The following is a 22,501-nucleotide window of genomic DNA, read 5'->3' on the forward strand; positions in this document are numbered from 1 at the left end:
TATTGACAAAAATTCTGTTCAACCTGAAACGAAACTTTTTGTTTTGTTTCCGGGCAACAAAAAGCCAAGGAAATGATGGGCTAGGTTCATGCAGTCGCCAGCGGTGATAATGACTCCCTTTAGCACTCACCTGGAATGTGGAAGACCTGGATTCCATTCCTCCTTCTGCCTGATGGGGAGAAGGAATTCGAATTTGCTGGAGAGTCCCCTAGCTACTGGACTATAGGATATTCTGGGGCAGGGCTATGCTTAAAATTTTGATCAATCTAAACTATATCTTTCAGGGGAGTGAAAAATCCACCCCCTCCCTCCCGAGCACTGTCGTTAAGCCAACCTAACCCTTGGTGTAGACACAGCTAGGCTGACAGAAGAATTCTTCCATCAATGTAGCTACCGCTGCCGAGGGAGGTGGATTACCTACCTCCAATGGAAAAACCCCTTCCATCAACGTAGGACGTGTTTCGACCTTGACACAACAACAGCACATAGCATCCGTAGTGTAGATATGCCCTCAGTCTCTCCTCTTGAAGCTATTCCACTTTGTATGAAATACTTGACTAGTCCCTGGCCCAGAGAGCAAGAATAAGAATGATTCTATTCCCGGCTGTTAAGCACTCAGCTGGGGCAGGGGGAGACCCACATTCAAATTCCTGCTCCATTGACTAGTTAGTTATACAAAGTAGAACAGCTTCAGCAGGAGAGACTGAGAATACCTTTTATCCTAGAGTGGCCTAGTAGGTGCTAAATGTGAGACCAAAATTCAATCCTGCTCTGTATCAGGCAGTGGGGGAATTGAACCCTGGTCTACCACATCCTGGGTGAGTGCCCTAAAGACTGGGCTAACGGTTATAAAGGAAACTGCTCGTGCACATACAGTGCCTTGTGCATCCAGCCTGAAATTGTTTTTCCAACAAAGCTATCCCTCCAATTTTTATCAAATATGGAAATAATTTCTGGTCAACGAAAGCTGCATTTATGAGCAAGTACATTATTTGTGTGAGATTTTTCACCCAGCTCTAGTCTTTAATGCTTCAACTGCATCGCACTCCTTGGATAGAAGGACCTTTAGAAAAGGAAAGGGCAATAGTAAGGGGCAACGGGATGACATATTAATGCAATGGGTTACCCTCCACCCAATTCAGAAATAGAAATTCTGGAGCCAGACCATCCATGGCAGCTCCATGGAAATGGAATTATTTCATGTTGAGTGCACTGTGTGAAATCCTTGACAATCTCTACTGTATGTTTTCCAGGTCAATGGTGTCTTTGTGGACCTGCCCTTTTCCCACCAGCACAAGTTCAAGGCCTACATCAGTGGAGTCCACGGCTTTATCCAGACTGATTTCGACCTGAGAGTGAGCTTTGACTGGTACAGCTACGCCAGGGTCATTCTACCCAATACGTACGCCAACACCGTCTGCGGCCTCTGTGGCAATGCCAATCAGGACCCCAGCGATGATCTGACCATGAAGGATGGAACTCAGACATCTGATGAGATTCAGTTTGCAGAGAGCTGGAAGGTGGGGGAGGTCCCAGGGTGCTCGTCTAGCTGCACCGGGGACTGCTCAGTCTGCAGTGAGGCTCAGAAACAACCCTACAAGGGAGACCAGTACTGCGGGGTCCTCACCCGACAGAACGGGCCATTCAGGCAGTGCCACGGGGCCATCGACCCAGCTCCCTTCTTCGACGATTGTCTCTATGACACGTGCCAGTACAAGGGTCACCAGGACACTCTGTGCAGCGCCATCAGCGCCTATGTCACATCCTGCCAGGCCAGGGGCATCCGGATAGGGCAGTGGAGATCGGCCTCATTCTGCCGTGAGTGTTGCCTGCGGGACTCTGCTTTAGGGACTGGCGACTGCCCATGTGCACCAACGCCCTCTGCAGGGTGGGGTCAGAATTGTTCACCCACCCAGTTCTGAGTTTTAATTTACAGTGCGACATCTTTGTTACAGATTCTAGACCTAGACATTTCCACCATGCAATTAAAATTGCAGTCCCTGAAATATTTTTTTCATTCTGTGTCATGTTACTGTGTGGGTGTGGATTTTCCACAACCCTGAGCGATGTACTTACACTGACATAAGTCTGTAGTGTAGACCAAGCTGTACACTTTGCCTTTCCAGAGTAAATTGAATTAATACTTTGGCATTTAGAGAAGTAGAAACATTTTATAACATTCATTAAGTCTTGTAATCACTTCGAGGTAGGTAAGTATTGTTATCCCCATTTGATTGGTTGGGAAAATTAGGAAAAGAGCTGTCAAATTATTTGGCCAAAGGTGTCCTCCTTAAATAAGTAGCAGAGCTAGGAAAAGAACCCAGGAGTTCTGAGCCCCCCTGCTTGCAACATAATGCAGGAATGCCGACTCCCGCTATTCTAGTCAAGAGGTGACCCTTCATCCCACAGATGGGAACAGAACCCAAGAGTCCTGATGGCCACTCCCCTAATTTAATCGCTAGACTATACTTTTCCCAGAGATGAAGCTAGGACCAGGAGTCCTGATTCCCAGTCCCCTGCTTTAACCATATCCGAACGGATGTGAAAAGAACATTGACCAAGATGATCTGTTAGTTCAACCACATTTCTCCTCACACACAAATTCAAATTCTCTCCGATCTTTTTTCTTCAGGACCCACCTGCCCCCTTAACTCTCACTATGAACTCTGTGGAATCAGCTGCCCTTCCAACTGCAACGACCTGTGGGCTCTAGATCAGTGTGAGAAGCCCTGTGCTGAAGGGTGTTTCTGTGACGCTGGATTCACCCTGAGTGGTGAGAAGTGTATCCCCATCGCACAGTGCGGCTGTGTGCACAAGGCCGTGTATTACAGGAAGGGAGAGGAGTTCTACCCCAGCGCCTCCTGTCAGGAGCGCTGCTTATGCAAAGACAATGGGGTCGTTGAGTGCCAGGAGGCCTCCTGTGGAGCCAATGAGGAGTGCCGGGTGGAGAACGGAGTCCTGGGCTGCCACGCCACGGGATATGGAACATGCGTCGCATCTGGTGGACCTCACTACATCTCCTTTGACGGACGGGCCTTTGACTTCCAGGGCTCCTGCACTTACACCTTGGCCAAGGTTTGCAGCAGAGACTCTGGACTGGGGAACTTCTCTGTGGTGGTGGAGAATGAGAGCCCTGGTGGTGGCCACATGGCTGTGACGAGGACAGTGGTGGTGTCGCTGCATGGTTACACCATCGCCATGGAGAGGGGGAGGAAGTGGAAGATTGCGGTAAGTCCCTGTTTGCGATTAGTCTTACATAGCACTAACGGTGTGTGTGTGTAAAAAACACACCAGGACACTGCTGAGTCTCCATCAGTGACGGGTGAATTTCTCTCTCATTGGCACAGGTGGGTGGTGAGCTCTTCACCCTCCCACTGGCTACGGACGATGGAAAGCTTTGGATCAATCAAGAGGGGAACAGCATCATTGTCCAATCAGCCTCTGGCCTCAAAATCTTTTATGACACTGCCTCCTACCTCCTAGTGTCCGTCCCCAGCACCTATAAGGGACATGTGTGCGGCTTGTGTGGCAACTTTAACGATGACAAGAACGATGATCTCCTGCTGCCCGGTGTGAAGAGTACCCAGAATGTGGATGAGTTTGTCACCTCCTGGAAGGTGCCTGTTGATGCTGCCACATGCTCCAATGGCTGTGGTGAGAAGTGCCCTGTCTGTGATGCAGCCCAGACAGCGCTGTACCAGACTGAGAGCTCCTGTGGGCTGATCACAGCCACCTCGGGTCCCTTCAGACACTGTCACTCAATAATCAGTCCTGTTGAGTACTTCAGCCACTGTCTCTATGACTTGTGTGCCACCAACGGAAGGGGAGAGACCCTCTGCCAGAGCCTGCAGGCCTATGTGGCTGCATGCCAAGCAGCTGGGGCCAAGATGGAGACCTGGAGAACGGCCTCCTTCTGCCGTAAGTCTACAGGACAATCTACAATCTGTACTTCATTAACCCATAGCTGCTGTAGTTTTTGTGCTATCCAACCTCCACAATACCCCTCAGACTTCTAGGCTAAGTAGGAGCCTCTGTTTATTTAGGTGGGAGACCTCAGCTTATCTTGGCTTTCTGTCTGTGATGGTCCTAATTTTTCTTCTGTCCCTCCAGCCCTCGCCTGCCCGGCAAACAGCCACTATGAGTTGTGTACCAGATCCTGCGATTTCACCTGTGCCAGCTTGTTTGCCCCTGCCCAATGCACTGGGAAGTGCTTTGAAGGCTGCTGGTGTGATCCAGAATATGTGTCTGACGGGGAGGCATGTGTCTCCATGGACAGGTGTGGGTGTGTGCACAACGGACGCTACATCAAGGTGGGTGCTGGGTTATTGGTCCATCTGTTCTCCCCGATTCTGCCATTCTCCTCTGGCAATGGGATTCCCAATGCGGGTTAGCGTGACTGTAGAGTGGCATGTTCTGTATCCTACTATGTGGCTATACCTAAAACCTAGAGTCAAATCCTGCCCTCAGAGTCAACCATGCAGCTTCCGCAGTCAATGGCAGCTGTGCATACAAAACGTGGGGCCCATCATTTCTATTACAGGGATCATAGAAACATAGATGATCAGGGTTGGAAGAGACCTCAGGAGGTCATCTAGTCCAACCCCCTGCTCAAAGCAGGACCAACCCCAGCTAAATCATCCCAGTCAGGGCTTTGTCAAGCCTGACCTTAAAAACTTCTAAGGAAGGAGATTCCACCACCTCCGTAGGTAACCCATTCCAGGGCTTCACCACCCTCCTAGTGAAATAGTTTTTCCTAATATCCAACCTAAACCTCCCCCACTGCAATTTGAGACCATTGCTCCTTATTTTGTCATCTGCCACCACTGAGAACAGGGATGGTCTTCTATATTCCAGAACAGGCCTTTGGAATAACCAAAGCAAAGGCTGCTCCCAGAAGATCCTTCCCAGTTTTACACTGAGCTCAGAGCATCTCATGGGGGTGTCAGGTCTTTGGGAGTTTCATTGGTTCTGTGTAATTGCCCATGCAGGGCAGACTTGATCAACGATGCTCACAGGTTATGGACCTCACGAAGCAGCCTCGGTGGCTCGATCTAAGGAACTGACCAGTACCTGGGATGTAATGTGACTCCCAGAAAGTTCTGAGCATGGGCTCAAATCAGACAGGTATCCAGATAGCCAGGTATTGAGATAAAGCTTGTTTGCAGGAAATTGTAAAACAGATCTGGAAGGAAATACCATGAGGGAATGAAACTGTCCAGCATGTTGGAGACTGAGCAAGTGTAAAGTAGGGAAGTGTCTAGGGAATGGGAAACAGGCCTTTCCCCTCCAGGGGGTCTAACTCTGTTCCAGACTCAGGCTAGGGGGCTTAGGGGGACAGGGGATAGGACACAGGGCCTCGCTCTTCTAGGGGTGCCAGCTCTGAGCCAGCCCCAGGTCAGAGGGACTGCCTGGCTTAGTGGGTTGGGGAAATGGGACACAGGGCCTTTCTCCTCTAGGGGCCTCTGACTCTGATCCAGCCCAGGGTGGGGGGATTGGTTGGCTTAGGTGGCTGGGCAATGCGAGATGGGGCCTTTCCCCTCCAGGGGACCAGCTCCGATCCAGCCTTAGTTCAGGGGGGCAGCGAGTGGAATATGAGGCTCTTCCCCTCCAGTCTGGCTCCTGGAAAACAAGAGCATTGACTGTGTGTAAAGAAGAGTGTTGGTGGGACTTGGCCTAATTTCTGGTTGGCAAATCTGCCTTTCACATGAAAATCAACACTGAAGCCGCCCCCCTTGTTGTCAGACCTTGGGCAGTGGATGTTGGTAGGTGTTGGGTCTTGATGTTATTAGACCTCAGTGTGGAGACCGGTCAATCATAGAATCATAGAATATCAGGGTTGGAAGGGACCCCAGAAGGTCATCTAGTCCAACCCCCTGCTCAAAGCAGGACCAATTCCCAGTTAAATCCCGCACCTTGCTTTTTTTCTCTCTGCTGTATCCACCTGCTCTTTCTCTCCGTCATCAGCCTTGCTAAGCTATTGCTTCTGAAAGGTCCTTGACACCTTCTCTCTATTGATCCTCTCACGGCAGGGCTTTCCCATAGCTCTATATGTAACCCTTCTGCCCGTCAGAGTTGGCAGCAACAAGGGCCGGGTTCAATATCTAGGGGTTCCATTCCAATAACACAATGCAAACTGGCTCGAGCCCCCACCCAGTGACCTGGGACAAATATATACCACCCCCGCTGGGCGCCTCCAAGAGGCAATACTTCCCCTCTCGCAAGCACATAGTCTGAGTGTAGCAAAAGTCTTTTAATAACAGAGAGAAACAATGTGGCATTATGTTGGGGAAACACCACCAACCGGATTCATAACACAACCCATGAGCAAAAACAACCCACCCCAGGCAAATTGGGGCATGCCCTTTTCCCTTTGGTTCTTGAGTCCAGCAACCCCAAAAGTCCAATGCCCCAAAAGTCTCTGTCCCTGGTCAGGGCAGCCCCAGAGTTCGAAAGTTTATCGGCGGAGCTTTACCTCCCAACCTGGGTGGAAATGGGACGGGGGTAAGAGGCACCTTACGTGATCTGAAGCTGACCGCCCCATAGCTCCATAGCGGCGCTCCGCTCCGCTCCGCCAGCCGCCCCACAAAACTCCTTCGCGCAGCTGCACTCCGCTCCACCAGCCGCCCCACGAACTCCTTCACTCAGCTGCGCTCCGCTCCGCCAGCCGCCCCACGAACTCCTTCGCTCAGCTCCACGGCCCACAAGCAGCTCCTGCCATCCACACACTGCTCCGTGTCGAACTGCTTCGCCAGCCGGCCCGCAAACTGCTCCACAATATATCTTCAGGCTCCCCCACTACTTAACACAACACTCAGTGATTTCAGCGCTTAGGTGAATTCAGCTTATAATAGGGGAGCCCCAGTGCTGGTGCACTGTCAGCCCAAAGTGAGCTCAGCAGCCTGTAACTAGACTTCTAATGAAATCAAAATTAGCTCTGATATTCCACAGTGGAGAGAGGAGGAAGTGCAATTAGCATGTAAGGCCCTCACCAAGGGGCCCATGCCACCAAGTATTAATACTTGTCCCCAGCCTCTCTCCATTCACACAGTTTTGGAACCCATGACCCTTGCCTAGCGAGTGCTACTTAGATGATGGTGAATCCCTCCATCGTAACAAAAGGCCACGTACAGTTCCAAGCACAGTTCCCATAATCAGGGTAATAACAATTTATTCTTCCTGCCCCAATAACAGAGACACTGGGGATCCCACAGCAGCCAAAGTGACCATTTGGGCAGCTATGGTCTCATTCTAGGCGTGGTGGGTGTGCCTATGCAAATGAGATCGGCCCCTGAAATTCTTTTCCACAACTTGCCACACCTCACCACCAGATGTCAGGGTGGAGCTCATCCTGACACTGCTTACATCCTCCCCCCAGCCGAGACTTTGTCGTCCCGACAAATCACACTCCCTTTATACCAACTCATTGGTTTCCTCCAAAGGGCCTCAGGAAGCCCACTTTAGCTTCCACAAGCCTGTGTGCTAAATGTATTGGCTCCTCACTAGTCACCCCAGGTGCATCATAAGTTAACCGTTTCACTGGTCTTATCACCCTGTCTCGTCTATTGAGAATCTCTGTTGCCGAAGTAAGGGGAACATCCTCTTGAGTGACGGATGGAGAGGCTTCCCTGGAGGGTCCCTCGGCTACTGGCGTAGGCCCCTGCACTCCTAGTTCTAACGCTGGAGGGTCCAAGGTGCCCAGGACATCCTCTACCTGTCTGTCCCCATTGTCCAATAAGCTGTGTGTGTCATCACAGGGGGGTCTCATCAGCAGCACCGGGGTATCAGAAAGGGGCCTAAATAGTTCCGCCATTGGGTTTAGGGCGGAAGAGGGAAAACTCTCGTTTGGTTCAGCTGATCGAGACTGAAATCTTGTCTCCATCCCAGGATACACCAGGGTTGTGTCTTCCTCCTCAGACTCACTCTCAGATGTGCAGAATAGGGGTAAGTTAGCTGCAGGGGGCCCACTGTCTGTGTTGGATGGCGGCTTTGGTCTAGCACCTCTGTTCTGCCCGGCGGCCCTGCCGTGGCCCATCTCACAAGGGGTGCTTACCAATTCCCCCAGAGGGAGCAAAAGGTTTCTATGCACCGTCTTTATTTGCCCTGGACCGTCTTCAGGTTTGATCTTGTAGACCGGCAGATCTCCCAGCTTTTCCATCACCAGGTAAGGTATTGCCTTCCATCTGTCAGCTATCTTGTGTTTGCCAGCAATACCCAAATTTCGCAGCAGGACTCTGTCCCCCGGCTGGAGCTCCTGCGAACGCACTCTAGCATCATATCGATGTTTGTTGCGGTCTGCGTTCTTCCGAGCCGCAGCGGTAGCTAAGCGATAAGCATCCCGCAGCTTTTCTTTTAGTCGGGATACATATTGCTGATGAGTTTCATAGCTATCTCCATCCTCTGATACACCAAAGCACAAGTCTATGGGTAATCTTGGTTCTCGCCCAAACATCAAGAGATATGGGGTGACTCCCGTAGCATCGTTCTTTGTGGCATTGTAGGCATGCACCAGAAATGCGACATGCTGGCTCCAGGTTGCCTTCTGCTCTGGTCGCAAAGTTCCCAACATATCTAATAGGGTTCGATTGAACCTCTCTGGCTGAGGATCACCTTGGGGGTGATAAGGCGTTGTCCTAGACTTTTTAATTCCTGCTATCTTCAGCACCTCCTTCAGAAGGTGACTCTCAAAATCCCGCCCCTGATCAGAGTGTATCCGAGCCGGGAATCCATAGACTGAGAAATATTTGTCCCACAATACTCGAGCAACGGTGGTGGCCCTCTGATCACGTGTGGGATATGCTTGTGCATACCGTGTAAAATGGTCAGTCACTACTAGAATGTTTCCAACATTCCTCTTGTCTACCTCTACAGACAAGAAATCAATGCATACCAACTCCAAAGGTTTGTTGCTGGTGATGTTCTTGAGATATGCAGCCCTCGTGGGCAGAGTTTTCCTTTGAACACATCGAGCGCAAGTCTCACATTTCCTGCGAACATCTTCAGCCATTCGGGGCCAATAGAACCTACTACGAATAAGTTCCAGGGTCCTCTCCATCCCTAAATGCCCAAAGTCATCATGCAGGGCCCTCATGGCCAGGGCTCTGTACTTTTTTGGCAGTACTAGTTGTGCTCGTTGTTTTTGTAAAGGGTCAGTGGTCATTCGGTGTAGCACTCCCTGAATCAGTTTTAGTTTGGTCCATTCTCTCAATAGTAGTTTACCCTCCGGGTTAGGTGGGACAACCGCAGTTGGGCTTCGCCCCTCCCTTTTGGCAAGTAGTGTATCACGAATGTCAATATCTTGCCGCTGGGCTTCTTGCCAGTCAGCCGCATTGAGCATGGGCAAAGGAGATTGGTCTAATGCAATATAGTTCACCGAAGCAGAAGGCATGCATTCAGGGGGCAGGCCCAAAGCTTCTGCAACACATCCCTGAAAGTCTTCACGGGCCTCTGGCTCTCGGCGACTCACACTGCAAATAGCTCTCACTCCATCTGTGGGTATCACAGCAACTTCTGGAGCCTGCGGACGCCTGGACAATGCATCTGCATCTACATTGCTTCTCCCTGATCGGTACTGAATGCTGAACTCATAGCTAGCCAAGGCGGCCACCCATCTCTGCCCTGTAGCATCCAGCTTAGCACTTGTTAACACATAAGTCAGTGGATTGTTGTCTGTCCACACCTGGAACTGAGCACCATACAAGTAGTCTCGAAATTTCTCAGTGATGGCCCATTTCAAGGCCAAAAACTCCAGCTTGTGGGTGGGATAGCGAGTTTCACTATCAGACAATCCTCGGCTGGCAAAGGCTACAGGTTTACATTTGCCTTCCACTTCCTGGTACAGGACTGCTCCCAGACCCTCCAAACTGGCATCAGTATGCAGGATAAATGGTTTGCTTGGGTCAGCAAAAACTAGGACTGGAGCATGAGTTAGGCAAGTAATGATTTCTTGAAAAGCCCTTTCACATCTCTCATCCCACCGTGGCCCAAATGGTGCAAAGGGGCCATTGTGTCTCTGCACAGGAGGCTTTGGGGACCTCCCCTTATTCTTGGACTTAGATTTGTTCTTGCTGGACTGATGTCCCCTGGTAAGATCATTCAGAGGCTTTACAATCGTAGCATAGTTTTTCACAAATCTGCGGTAGTAGCCACTAAATCCAAGGAAGGTCTTGAGTTCTCTGTAGTTACTTGGACGTGGCCATGTAGTGAGTGCTTCTATTTTATCAGGATCAGTACTCACACCTTCTTGGGACACAATGTGACCCACGTACTTCACTGAGGTTCTGCAGAACTGGCATTTGTCAATTGAAAGCTTCAGACCATAATCCTCCAACCTATCAAGCACTTTAAGAAGTCTTTCTTCATGCTCCTCTAAGGTTCTTCCAAACACAATCAGGTCATCCAAATAAACTAACACTTGCAGTAAATTCATGTCTCCCACAACTTTCTCCATGAGACGTTGAAAGGTGGCAGGTGCTCCAGAAATCCCTTGGGGCATGCGTTCGAACTGATAAAACCCTAATGGGCAGATGAAGGCTGTCTTCTCCTTATCTTCTTCTCCCAGAGGGATCTGGTAGTATCCACTTCGAAGATCCAACACAGAGAACCACTGGCTTCCCAGCAAACAGTCTAAGGCGTCTTGCACTCGAGGCATAGTGTACTGGTCGACCACCGTACGGCTGTTTAGGGTGCGGTAGTCAATACACATCCGGATTTTCCCATTCTTTTTGCGGACTACCACGATGGGTGAGGCGTATGGGCTGCGGGACTCTGTAATGATGCCATTCGCAGCCAGCTCCTGAAGATGATGTCGCACATCTTCCATCTCAGAGAGAGCAATCTTCCTAGATCTCTCCCTGAAAGGTCGAGAGTCATGTAGTCTGATATTGTGCTCTACTCCTTTTGCACATCCCACATCCCACTCATGCAGTGAGAACACCTTGGATCTTTCACAAAGTTTCTTCCTCAGGCGATCTTTCCAGTCCTCGGACACTGGTGAATCTCCAAAGTCAAACTTTGCTGGGTCTATTGCCGGAACTGGAGTTTCATACTGGGGTTTTACAATCGACTCAGGCTCAAAGAGGTCTGCTATCTTTTGTCCTTGCTTCACAAAAATATCACGACTCGTTTCATTAGCAATCAGTATAGTCACCCTTTCCTGGGCTTCAGCAGGTAGGGTTATGACTCCACTGGGGACCAGCACTCCTTCAGGGAGCTCTCCTCCCATCGGCTGCTCTATCATTGCTAACGTCCCTTTACTGCCTTTCAGACAGGTACTCATGACAAGCACTTCTTGCTCCGTCCTTGCAGGCACTACTAAGGGGGTTGTGCCCGCGTACTTCAGTGCCCCAAGCGGTAGCTCAGATGTGTCCCTTTTAGCGCTCTCAATTTTCCTATAGGCTTCAGCACAAAGCGTATGGATCATCAGGGTATTCAGGTACTGGTCCCCAGCCCGCCTTCTGCAGTAATCTGCGAGTACCTTGAAGAGACTGGAGTTGGTCCCTATCAGCACAGACACATCAGAAGTCCCTTTAGGGTCAGGGCATATTAAGGCAGCTGTGTCTACCTCTTCTCTCACCCCAGCAACCTCCTCTGGGAATTCCAGGTGCACTATGACATACCCTTGATAGGGGTATTCATCCATGCTGAGGCCACATAGGCCAAGGCCAGTCAGTGGCTGTATAGGCAGGTGCCTAAGCATCTGTTGGTAGAATGACTGAAATATAATAGTCACTTGAGATCCAGTGTCAAGCACTGCTTTACACTCCACCCCTTCGATCCTCACCATGACCTCTGCTCGAGGCCCTATCAGTCCTGCAGGGATCCCAGCTGGACAGTCTTTTCTGGGGGAATCTTCAAATCCTGCAGACCTGGGGGGTCCCCGTCCCCAGACCCTCTGGCAGCTACCGGATCTCTCCCAACTGATCCTCAGCTTTCCATACACTAAGGAGGGGTTTTCTTCATTACGGCACTTGGCAGCACTGTGTCCATCCTGACCACATCGGTAGCAGAAGAATTGACCTTTCCCCCTTCGCCTGGGGGGGATGGTGGCTCTAAGTGCGGGCTTCTCAATCGCCACAGTTTGAGGCTTCTTATTCCTAGAAGTCTTAACTCGGTCAACGGTACTTTGCAGCTCAGCTATCCATTCCGTCAGGACCTGTATTTGTTGGGCAAGTTCCTCTCTGGTGCTCACCATCAGTACACTGGCCATTTGCAGTGGTGTTGTGCTGGCTGGCTCCGATGTTTGGGCTTCCCAAAACTCACTGGCAGCCTGCCTTTCTTCCTCCTCTCGGACCTCTTTTATCAGCTGGGAGTAACTTGGGGGATGTTCCCGTCGTTCTCTTAGCCGGAGATGAAGTAGAATCGGGTTCTGATACTGAGTTCCTCTTACAATTTGAGCCAGTCTGGTCTGATCCATCTGCTCAGCAGTCACTGCTCCCCTCATGACAGCTCTCTGAAGCAGTCTCTCCAGTCTCTGTATGTAGGCTGAAGCCTTCTCGCCCTTTTGTTGTCGGGAATTAAGGAACTTACAGTAGCTGTCTTCAGGGCCCTCTACGCTCCCAAAGTTGTGTTCAAGGGCCTCTAGGCAGTCCTTCACACTGACCCCAGGGTCAATGAGCTTCAGGGTGCGAATCACATCTAATGCTGGGCCGCCAAGGCTCTCTATAAGGCATCTTCGCTTTTCTGCATCTGGTACGGCCCACTCTTGCAGCATTTCAGTGGTATGCTCTAACCAGGGTTCAAACTCCTCCTCCCCAGCAAATAATCTTAACTTACGACAAGAGTCTGACTCAGCATGGGGCAGCACAACCTTTTCCAATATTTGCCCCAGAGCTTTTGTCCAATCATCAGCCGAGGCTGCAGCCTCCGAGCTAGAAGCTGCTGAGCCAGGGCCCAACAAACCTGACATATTAGCCATTATACAAACAGTAATTTCCTCAAAATATAAGCACAAACAAAAAAAATATATAAATTGTTTCCCAATGTAGTGGATCACTCAACAGGTGCTTGCGAGGGGTACTGACCCAGGCGATCCCGGACGAGCCCCCAAAAATGTAACCCTTCTGCCCGTCAGAGTTGGCAGCAACAAGGGCCGGGTTCAATATCTAGGGGTTCCATTCCAATAACACAATGCAAACTGGCTCGAGCCCCCACCCAGTGACCTGGGACAAATATATACCACCCCCGCTGGGCGCCTCCAAGAGGCAATACTTCCCCTCTCGCAAGCACATAGTCTGAGTGTAGCAAAAGTCTTTTAATAACAGAGAGAAACAATGTGGCATTATGTTGGGGAAACACCACCAACCGGATTCATAACACAACCCATGAGCAAAAACAACCCACCCCAGGCAAATTGGGGCATGCCCTTTTCCCTTTGGTTCTTGAGTCCAGCAACCCCAAAAGTCCAATGCCCCAAAAGTCTCTGTCCCTGGTCAGGGCAGCCCCAGAGTTCGAAAGTTTATCGGCGGAGCTTTACCTCCCAACCTGGGTGGAAATGGGACGGGGGTAAGAGGCACCTTACGTGATCTGAAGCTGACCGCCCCATAGCTCCATAGCGGCGCTCCGCTCCGCTCCGCCAGCCGCCCCACAAAACTCCTTCGCGCAGCTGCACTCCGCTCCACCAGCCGCCCCACGAACTCCTTCACTCAGCTGCGCTCCGCTCCGCCAGCCGCCCCACGAACTCCTTCGCTCAGCTCCACGGCCCACAAGCAGCTCCTGCCATCCACACACTGCTCCGTGTCGAACTGCTTCGCCAGCCGGCCCGCAAACTGCTCCACAATATATCTTCAGGCTCCCCCACTACTTAACACAACACTCAGTGATTTCAGCGCTTAGGTGAATTCAGCTTATAATAGGGGAGCCCCAGTGCTGGTGCACTGTCAGCCCAAAGTGAGCTCAGCAGCCTGTAACTAGACTTCTAATGAAATCAAAATTAGCTCTGATATTCCACAGTGGAGAGAGGAGGAAGTGCAATTAGCATGTAAGGCCCTCACCAAGGGGCCCATGCCACCAAGTATTAATACTTGTCCCCAGCCTCTCTCCATTCACACAGTTTTGGAACCCATGACCCTTGCCTAGCGAGTGCTACTTAGATGATGGTGAATCCCTCCATCGTAACAAAAGGCCACGTACAGTTCCAAGCACAGTTCCCATAATCAGGGTAATAACAATTTATTCTTCCTGCCCCAATAACAGAGACACTGGGGATCCCACAGCAGCCAAAGTGACCATTTGGGCAGCTATGGTCTCATTCTAGGCGTGGTGGGTGTGCCTATGCAAATGAGATCGGCCCCTGAAATTCTTTTCCACAACTTGCCACACCTCACCACCAGATGTCAGGGTGGAGCTCATCCTGACACTGCTTACATATATATTGCTGCTCCCAGTCCCTCCTGCCGAGGTGTGAGTCCCTTTGCATTCACTTAACAAAGTTCTTTGTCTGGGTATTTCCCTGCAGGCCAGGGAGAGCTTTGTCTCCAGCAACTGCTCTGAGAAATGCACCTGCCACGCTTCAGGCGAGGTCATCTGTGAGGAAACAAACTGTACCGAAGAGGAGAAATGCATGCTCAGGAATGGGGTGCACAGCTGCGTGGAGCAGATGGGCCGGTGCACGCTGGCCCCAGGAATATGGTTCACGTCCTTTGATGGTGTCACGAGGGAAGTCCTCCTTGATGGGGTCTACGAAGTGACTTCCCTCTGCGAAGGGGTAAACCTCCCCTGGTTCCGGATGGTGGTCAGTGTGTTCAGAGAAGGTGGCTTGGCCGTTCCTGAAGGCATCTCCGTTTTCTTTGACGAGGGTCTTATCCATGTCAATAAGAAAAAGGAGATTTGGGTAAGAGGAGGTGGGTTAGCACACCCTAAACCAAGGTTGAGGGGCAAAAATCTGGGGGAGGGGGTGAGTCAATATTAAGATCCCTGCTTTATTGAAGGGAAGTGATCTGCCCAAAGTCATATGGTGAGTTAGTGACTGAGTTGGGAATAGAGTGCAGGACTCCTCTGAGGACGCTGCTCTAATCACTAGACCCAGGGATAGAACCCAGGAGTCCTGGCTCCCATCTCACTCCTGCTCTAATCCTACTAGACCCCACTCCCCTCCCAGGGGTGGGACTAGAACCCATGAGTTCTGAATCTTAGCCCACTCATCTAACCAGTGAATTAAGCACCACATGGAGCTGGGAATCCCTAACCTCCTCCTCTAATGGTGAGCCTACACTGCTACCAATAACAAGGCTGTTCCTGACATGCCAGCAGTCTCACCTGCAGTAGTTGTAGGAAGCTGTGGTGAGCAAAAGACCTTCACCAGGGTATTTAACCACGCAACCACTGGGAAGAATGTTGACAGAGGAGACCACTCACCTTCGTAAAATGTGTGAGATCTGTGGATCAGGACAATGGTGATTTGAGTAGATCTAGTCCCGATCCCAGCCAGAAACAAGGATGAAAAATGCATATCTGTGCTATGGGCAGGATTTTTGACAAATTGTTTTTTGGACAAAAAATGCCTGTTCGTTGAACCCAAAACTTTTTGTGATACAGGCTTGGGTTTGACGAAGCTCCCAAGTTGAACAAGACTCTGAAAAAGGAGTTCCAAAATGCTCAAAATGAAACATTTCCATATTTTCAAAATGAAAAATTCTGGTTTTCCATTTCAGAATAACTTTGAGTTTCAGATTTTAAATGAATTAGTCTAAAAATGAAGTTAAAAGGAAAAAGGTCACAATAGAAATGACCCAACTGTACTGAAACCAAACATTTCAATTGACCCAAAACAAACAAACAAAAATTCAGATTTTTGGTTTGCGAAAATTTGAAGACTTTCCATACTGATTCAGGATGAGAAAAAATTTCAAACTCTCAAAAACTTGTGGCAATACTGGAAAACCATTCCACCCCCATCCAGCTCTAATCCGTGTATTTACAGACCTTAAAACAAATGGATTTCTATTAAAGTACGGGGGTGGGAAATTAGGACTCAGGACACCCAAGTGTGGCAGCACAATGGGCCACAACTGTGATCAGGGCCCCATTATGCCAGGCCTTGCACAGACACACAGTGAGAAACAGTCCCTGCCCCAGCTGAGATCAGGGCCCCATTGTTCTGGGCGCTGCCCAGACACACAGCGAGAGACAGTCCCTGCCCCCCTGAGATCAGGGTCTCTATCACACAGAGTATACAACTAAATAGACACAAAGGGAGATGGAAGATACATGGACCAACGTCACACAGGAAGTCAGTAGCAGAGCCATGGACAGAACCCAGGTTTCCTGAGTACCAGTCGAATACTTGTTCTGGGCTGGATCTCCCTGCCTCAGTTGACTGGTGACCCCCATTTATTGCCCTTCACAGTCAATATGATTAGATCTGACCCACATTTCTTTTGGCTGAAAATGAAGCATTAGGCTGTAAGCTCGTTGGGGCAAAGACTGTGCTTTTGGTCTGTGTTTGTACAGCACTTGGCACAAAGAGGTCCCGAACCACCCCGGGGATTCCTGGGTGCTGTTGCAATCGAAATAATGCCACTAATTACGGAAACGTGAGCTAACGAAGACCATGTTAGCGTCAGAAAAAAAGGAGAACTGACTCCCTTAGTCACACCATGCAATGAGGAGAAGAAGAACTGGAAAGTGATAGGCTCATCTCCCAGAGTGGAGGGGCAGATCCTGCTCTCAGTTACGTCAGTCTCAATCCAGAGTTACACCCCTGACTGCAATGGATTTACTCAGGTTTTACACTTGTTTGAGAGCAAGATCTGACCTAGCGACTCCAGACCCCATTGCCTTGTACTGGGGTCCATAGACTAGCTCTGTCTCACTCCCTCCCATGCTGCCCAGCTTTTCTCTGACCTCCTTGTCTGTGCCTTCCAGGTGAGAGGGCACCAAAGGCGGCTCCCAGTGAAGGTATCCGAAACCTTGTCTGTAAGTGAGTCTCAGGGCACCATCATGATTGTCCAGGGCTCTAGAATAAAGATTCTGTTCAGCCTGAGTGGGGAGGTTACAGTGACAGTCAGCAAGAGCCTGGCTAACAATCTGTGTGCACCTTGCGGGAACTTCAACGGCGACATCTCCGATGAGCTGCGGCTGCCCAGCGGGCAGGTCGTGGGGAACATCATGGATGTGTTTGAAGCTTGGAGGGCGCGAGACCTCTCAAGAAGGTAAGGGGGTCTTCAAAGGGCTGCTCCTTCTAAGACAGCATGGCCATTCACTCTCCACAGGTGTGATCCTGTGGTTGGCCTGGTTCATAGATTCCATACGTTCCAAGGCCAAGAAGGGCCATTGCGACCTGCCTCAAAAGAATTCCTGTTAGAGCAGATCTGTTAGAAAGGCATCAGGCTTGATTACAGAATGCTGAGTGCTGGAGGATCCACCACTGGTTTTTGGATTTTTGGTTGTCTGATGAAAAAAAATCAAAAAAGTTCAAGGAAAGCTGATACTCTCCTTGAAAATGGTCATTTAAAGTGAAAGCCTGGTTGGTTGTCTGTTGGCACGACAGCTTTGATGGCAATATTTCAACCAACCCTACAAAATTGCAGTTCCTTCTGTTGGCCCTGTAGATCCAGTGCGGCAGTGGAAGAGTGAGATGGTCCTGTTCTTGTTCCAACCACTTATGCCTGTGCAACCCCCCTGTACCCAATAGGGTTGAACAGGTTCCCTGAAGATGAAGCCAGCCTTGATGAACCTGTACTGCTGGTGTAACCCACACACTTCCTCGGTGTGGTGTTCTGTTCCATCTAGTGGCACCAAGACCACTTAGGGAGAGATTAATGAGCCTGCTCTACAGCCTTAGCTGAGGGCCATATGGCTTTTAGTTCATGCAGTAGAAGCTCATGCACTAAGCTCCAGAGATCCTAGGTTCAATACTGCCCACTGATGACAGGGGTCTGTCGGTGTTACGCTGGCATTGGTGCCCAAGAAGGAAAGTCCCCAGCTTGACTCTCAGGGTATGTCTACACTGCAGTCAGGCGTGATTGCAGCTCGTTTACGCATACCTGAGCTGTCTTGGATCGACCTAGCTTGCTAAAAAGAGCAGTGACTGTAAAAGTCGCCTGGACTACCTGCTCGAGCACCTGTCTAGGGTCAGAGACAGGCTAATGGTCTGGCAGCTAGCCGGTGCCACTACCCCGATCAAAGCTAGCTCAAATAGCCCTAGCCATGCTGGAGTCACCTCTCCCGATTGCAGTGTAGATGTACCCTTGGATCCCAGAAGGAACTTTCAGGGCTGGCAGCTAGGAACCCCCCACCCCCACCCAGCACCTGTGATACGGAAACCACTGGCCATGGCTACCTGAAGTACCACTTTTGTTGGAGTAAAGACAATGGCTCTGCTTCTGTTCTGTGCCACCTTTGCTCTGCTTCTGCTTCAGCCCCTGGCATATATTAGAGAAGCCATGGGCTGCTTTAGTTTATAACAAGGCTGCTTCACAGCCTAGATCGGCCCAGAATTGCTGCAGGTCAGCAGACTGTGAAGACTACCCCTCTTGCTCCATGACCCATCCTCTGGGGCTTATGAGGTGGACAGCACAGGTCTGCCTCTGCCAGCACAGGTCTGCCCCTGCCAGCCCTGCACTGCTCCTTCCCTGGGGCGATTCTTCTTGTGTAACTTTTATGGCCCCAGAGTGAGGTGCGGGGCTGGGGCAGACGCTCTTAGTCATTGTAAGGACTCTGGGGTTCTTAATGACCCCGCTGTCAGTGGAGTGTGACGGGTTGGATCACAGAAAACCCCTTGGGAACTGCCAACTGATGTGCTGAGACTACTTCTAACTCATTTTCCCTGCCAGCTTGGAACTTCCAGAACCTTGCCAGATTGAGCCAGACACGCTAGCCTGTTACAAACCCAGACCCAGGTCCGAACCATGTCCCCCAACAGCTGCAGGCTTAACTGAAAATAGGTTAAGAAGTGTTCCTGTCTCTAACACTCAGATGCTCAGCTTCCAATGGGGTCCAAACCCCAAATAAATCTGTTTTACGGCTTGTTCGCCCTCTATAACACTGATAGACAGATATACATCGCTGTTTGTCGCCCCCCCTCCAGGTATTAATACATACTCTGGGTTAATTAATAAGTAAAAAGTGATTTTATTGACTACAAAAGTAGGATTTAAGTGGTTCCAAGTAATAACAGACAGACTAAAGTAAATTACCAAACAAAATAAAATAAAACATGGAAGTTGTCAAGGTTCCTTCCCCACTCTGAACTCTAGGGTAGAGATGTGGGGACCTGCATGAAAACCTCCTAAGCTTACTTTTACCATCTTAGGTTAAAACTTCCCCAAGGTACAAATTATTTTACCCTTTGCCCTTGGATTTCCACTGACACCACCAAACTTTATCTGGGTTCCTGAAAAAATGGAGTTTGGACACGTCTTTCCCCCCAAAATCCTCCCACCCCTTGCACCCCACTTCCTGGGGAAGGTTTGGTAAAAATCCTCACCAATTTGCATAGGTGACCACAGACCCAAACCCTTGAATCTTAGAACAATGAAAAAGCATTCAGTTTCCTTACAAGAAGACTTTTAATAGAAGTAAAAAAGAATCACCTCTGTAAAATCAGGATGGTGAATACCTTACAGGGTAATTAGATTCAAAACATAGAGAATCCCTCTAGGCAAAACCTTAAGTTACAAAAAAGACACACAGACAGGAATATTCATTCTATTCAGCACAGCTATTTTCTCAGCCATTTAAAGAAATCATAATCTAACACATACCTAGCTAGATTACTTACTAAGTTCTAAGACTCCATTCCTGTTCTGTCTCCGGCAAAAGCATCACACAGACAGACACAGATCCTTTGTTTTTCTCCCTCCTCCCAGCTTTTGAAAGTATCTTGTCTCCTCATTGGTCATTTTGGTCAGGTGCCAGTGAGGTTACCTTTAGCTTCTTAACCCTTTACAGGTGAGAGGATTTTTCCTCTGGCCAGGAGAGATTTTAAAGGGGGTTACCCTTCCCTTTATATTTATGACAGAAGTCTAAACCTAATACAGTAAGAAAGTGATTACAGATGAAATCTCACCCTCAGAGATGCTCCAGTAAGCTACATTTACAGACTAGGCTCCTTCTAGTCTGGGTCCAGCAATCACTCACACCACCATGGTTACTGTCCTTTGTTCCAGTTTCTTTCAGGTATCCTTTGAGGGTGGAGAGGCTCTCTCTTGAGCCAGCTGAAGACAAAATGGAAGGGTTTCCAAGGGCTTAAATAGACTTCCTCTTGTGGGTGGAGACCCCCTCCTCTCTCCTATGCAGAATCCAGCTCCAAGATGGAGTTTTGGAGTCACATGGGCAAGTCACATGTCCATGCATGACACAGTTTTTATAGGAAGCGGCCATTGCCCACATGCTATCTTGAATTTCTCCAGGAAGACTTCTTCTGTGGATTGGAGTCTTCCAAGATCCATTGTCACTTAAGTGTTTTTTGAGTGGGCACTTAATTTGCACATTCCTTTCTCAGGAAGCTGACCAAATGCTTTACTAAGGCTACTTAAACTCAAACAAGTACATAGCCAATATTCATAACTTCGAATACAAAAATGATACGTGCATACAAATAGGATGAATATATTCAGTAGATTATAACCTTTGCAGAGATATGTTACATGGCATATGTAGCATAAAACATATTTCAGTTATGTCATATTTACATTCATAAGCATATTTCCATAAAGCATTATGGGGTGCAAAGTCACATGGAGTTCGCTGGATTTCATTCCAGTTTGCTGGAGGGAGCCTCATAAAATATTTTGAGGTGGTTGGATGAAAAGTAGTGTCAATCTCGATCTGCTCTGTGACCCAGCAGGAGGGACTAATTTTTGTCTTTCTCTTTCTCTCCTAGCGATGTTTAAAAGCCACCTGAGCTGCAATGGACCCCCGCCCCCTTTCCCTTCCCTGCATTGGACTGGGCTGGTTACTCAGTAACAGGTCATAGCTTAGCATACAAACGTGTGTTCCTTCACGTAAGGCGCTCCCTGCAGCATGGATGAGTTCAGTGGCGCTGGGTGCGTGATGGAAAATCTCATCTGGACTTGTCAATAGAGAAGTTTGCAAAGGAGTGTCTGAAGCAGCAGGCTCTGGCACGCCTCGGGAGATGCTTTTGCATTCCACTTGGATCTGACTGCTAAGGTCCCTTCACAACACCCTTTAAGGCCTCTTTATGCTGCCAAAGTGGAATAAAGGAGCCTCAGCATAATGCGACTTAGGCTATTTGTCTCTCTTCTCAGCACTAGAGTGGTATAAAGAGGGCTGGGTAATTGGGAATTCAGGCCTAGGCCTAGTGCTGATACACTGCAGGGACTATGGGCAAAGGTGCCTAACCACAATCTCCCTCTATGTCAGCACTGTGTGATAGGCGATGCCTTTCCTAATCTGCTCTTCCCCTGAGATCCACATGTGGGTCATGCCCACAAATCATCTCCATCACCTCTGGCTTTCCTTACCAGGGAATTAACAGCACCGTCACAGAAAGGTCAGCTCACGCCTTCTGATCGCTGACCAGGAGGCCAACTGAGTGCTCCATTATACTGCCATAATTCTAGGGTCACTCCTGATTTACACAGTGGTGAGGAGGAGAAGAATCAGACCCATTTTCCAGACTAAACAAACCCAATTTTTTCCAATCTTCCCTCATAGGTCTTGTTTTCTAGACCTTTAATCATTTTTGTTGCTCTTCTCTGGACTTTCTCCAATTTGTCCTCATCTTTCCTGAAATGTGGCACCCAGAAGTGAACACAATACTTCAGTTGAGGCCTAATCAACGTGGAGTAGTGCGGAAGAATTACATCTCGTGCCTTGCTTATAACATTCCTTTTAATACATCCTGGAATGATTTCTTTTTTTGCAACAGTGTTACATTGTTAACACATGTTTAGCTTGTGGTCCACTAATACCCCCAGATTCCTTTTCACAGTACTCCTTCCTAGGCAGTCATTTCCCATTTTGTATGTGTGCAACTGATTGTTCCTTCCCAAGTGGAGTACTTTGCATTTGTCCTTATTAATGTTCATCATCATTCAGACCATTTCTCCAGTTTGTCCAGATCATTTTAATTTTAATCTTATCCTTCAAAGAACTTTCAACCCCTCCCAGCTTGATATCATCCACAAACTTTATAAGTGTACTTTCTATGCCATTATCTAAATAATTGATAAAGATATTGAACAGAACTGGACCCAGAACTGATCCCTGCAGGACCCCACTCGTTATGTCCTTCCAGTATGACTGTGAACCACTGATGACTACTCTCTGGGAACGGTTTTCCAACTAGTTATGCACCCACCTTATAGTAGCTCCATTTAGGTTGCATTTCCCTAGTTTGTTTATGAGAAGGTTATACAAGACAGTATCAAAAGCTTTACTAAAGTCAAGATATACCACGTCTACCACTTCCCCTCTATCCACAAGGCTTGTTCATAGAATCATAGAATATCAGGGTTGGAAGGGACCTCAGGAGGTCATCCAGTCCAACCCCCTGCTCAAAGCAGGACCAATCCCCAAGTAAATCAAAGAAAGCTATCAG

At 49.1% G+C, this 22,501-nt stretch overlaps 1 protein-coding gene across 1 annotated transcript; it reads left to right on the plus strand.

Moving 5' to 3' along the window:
* Positions 1-1,432: 1,432 nt before the first annotated feature.
* Positions 1,433-21,113, plus strand: LOC140902568 (IgGFc-binding protein-like). Its single transcript, XM_073322782.1, has 7 exons — positions 1,433-1,818; positions 2,633-3,228; positions 3,348-3,918; positions 4,111-4,310; positions 14,453-14,827; positions 16,861-17,147; positions 20,822-21,113. Exons 1-7 carry the CDS (start codon positions 1,467-1,469, stop codon positions 20,829-20,831), a joined length of 2,391 nt encoding a protein of 796 aa, XP_073178883.1. The 5' UTR covers positions 1,433-1,466; the 3' UTR covers positions 20,832-21,113.
* The last annotated feature ends 1,388 nt before the right edge of the window (positions 21,114-22,501 follow it).

This window comes from Lepidochelys kempii, chromosome 24 (assembly GCF_965140285.1).
Source record: "Lepidochelys kempii isolate rLepKem1 chromosome 24, rLepKem1.hap1, whole genome shotgun sequence".
Taxonomy (NCBI): Eukaryota; Metazoa; Chordata; order Testudines; family Cheloniidae; genus Lepidochelys; species Lepidochelys kempii.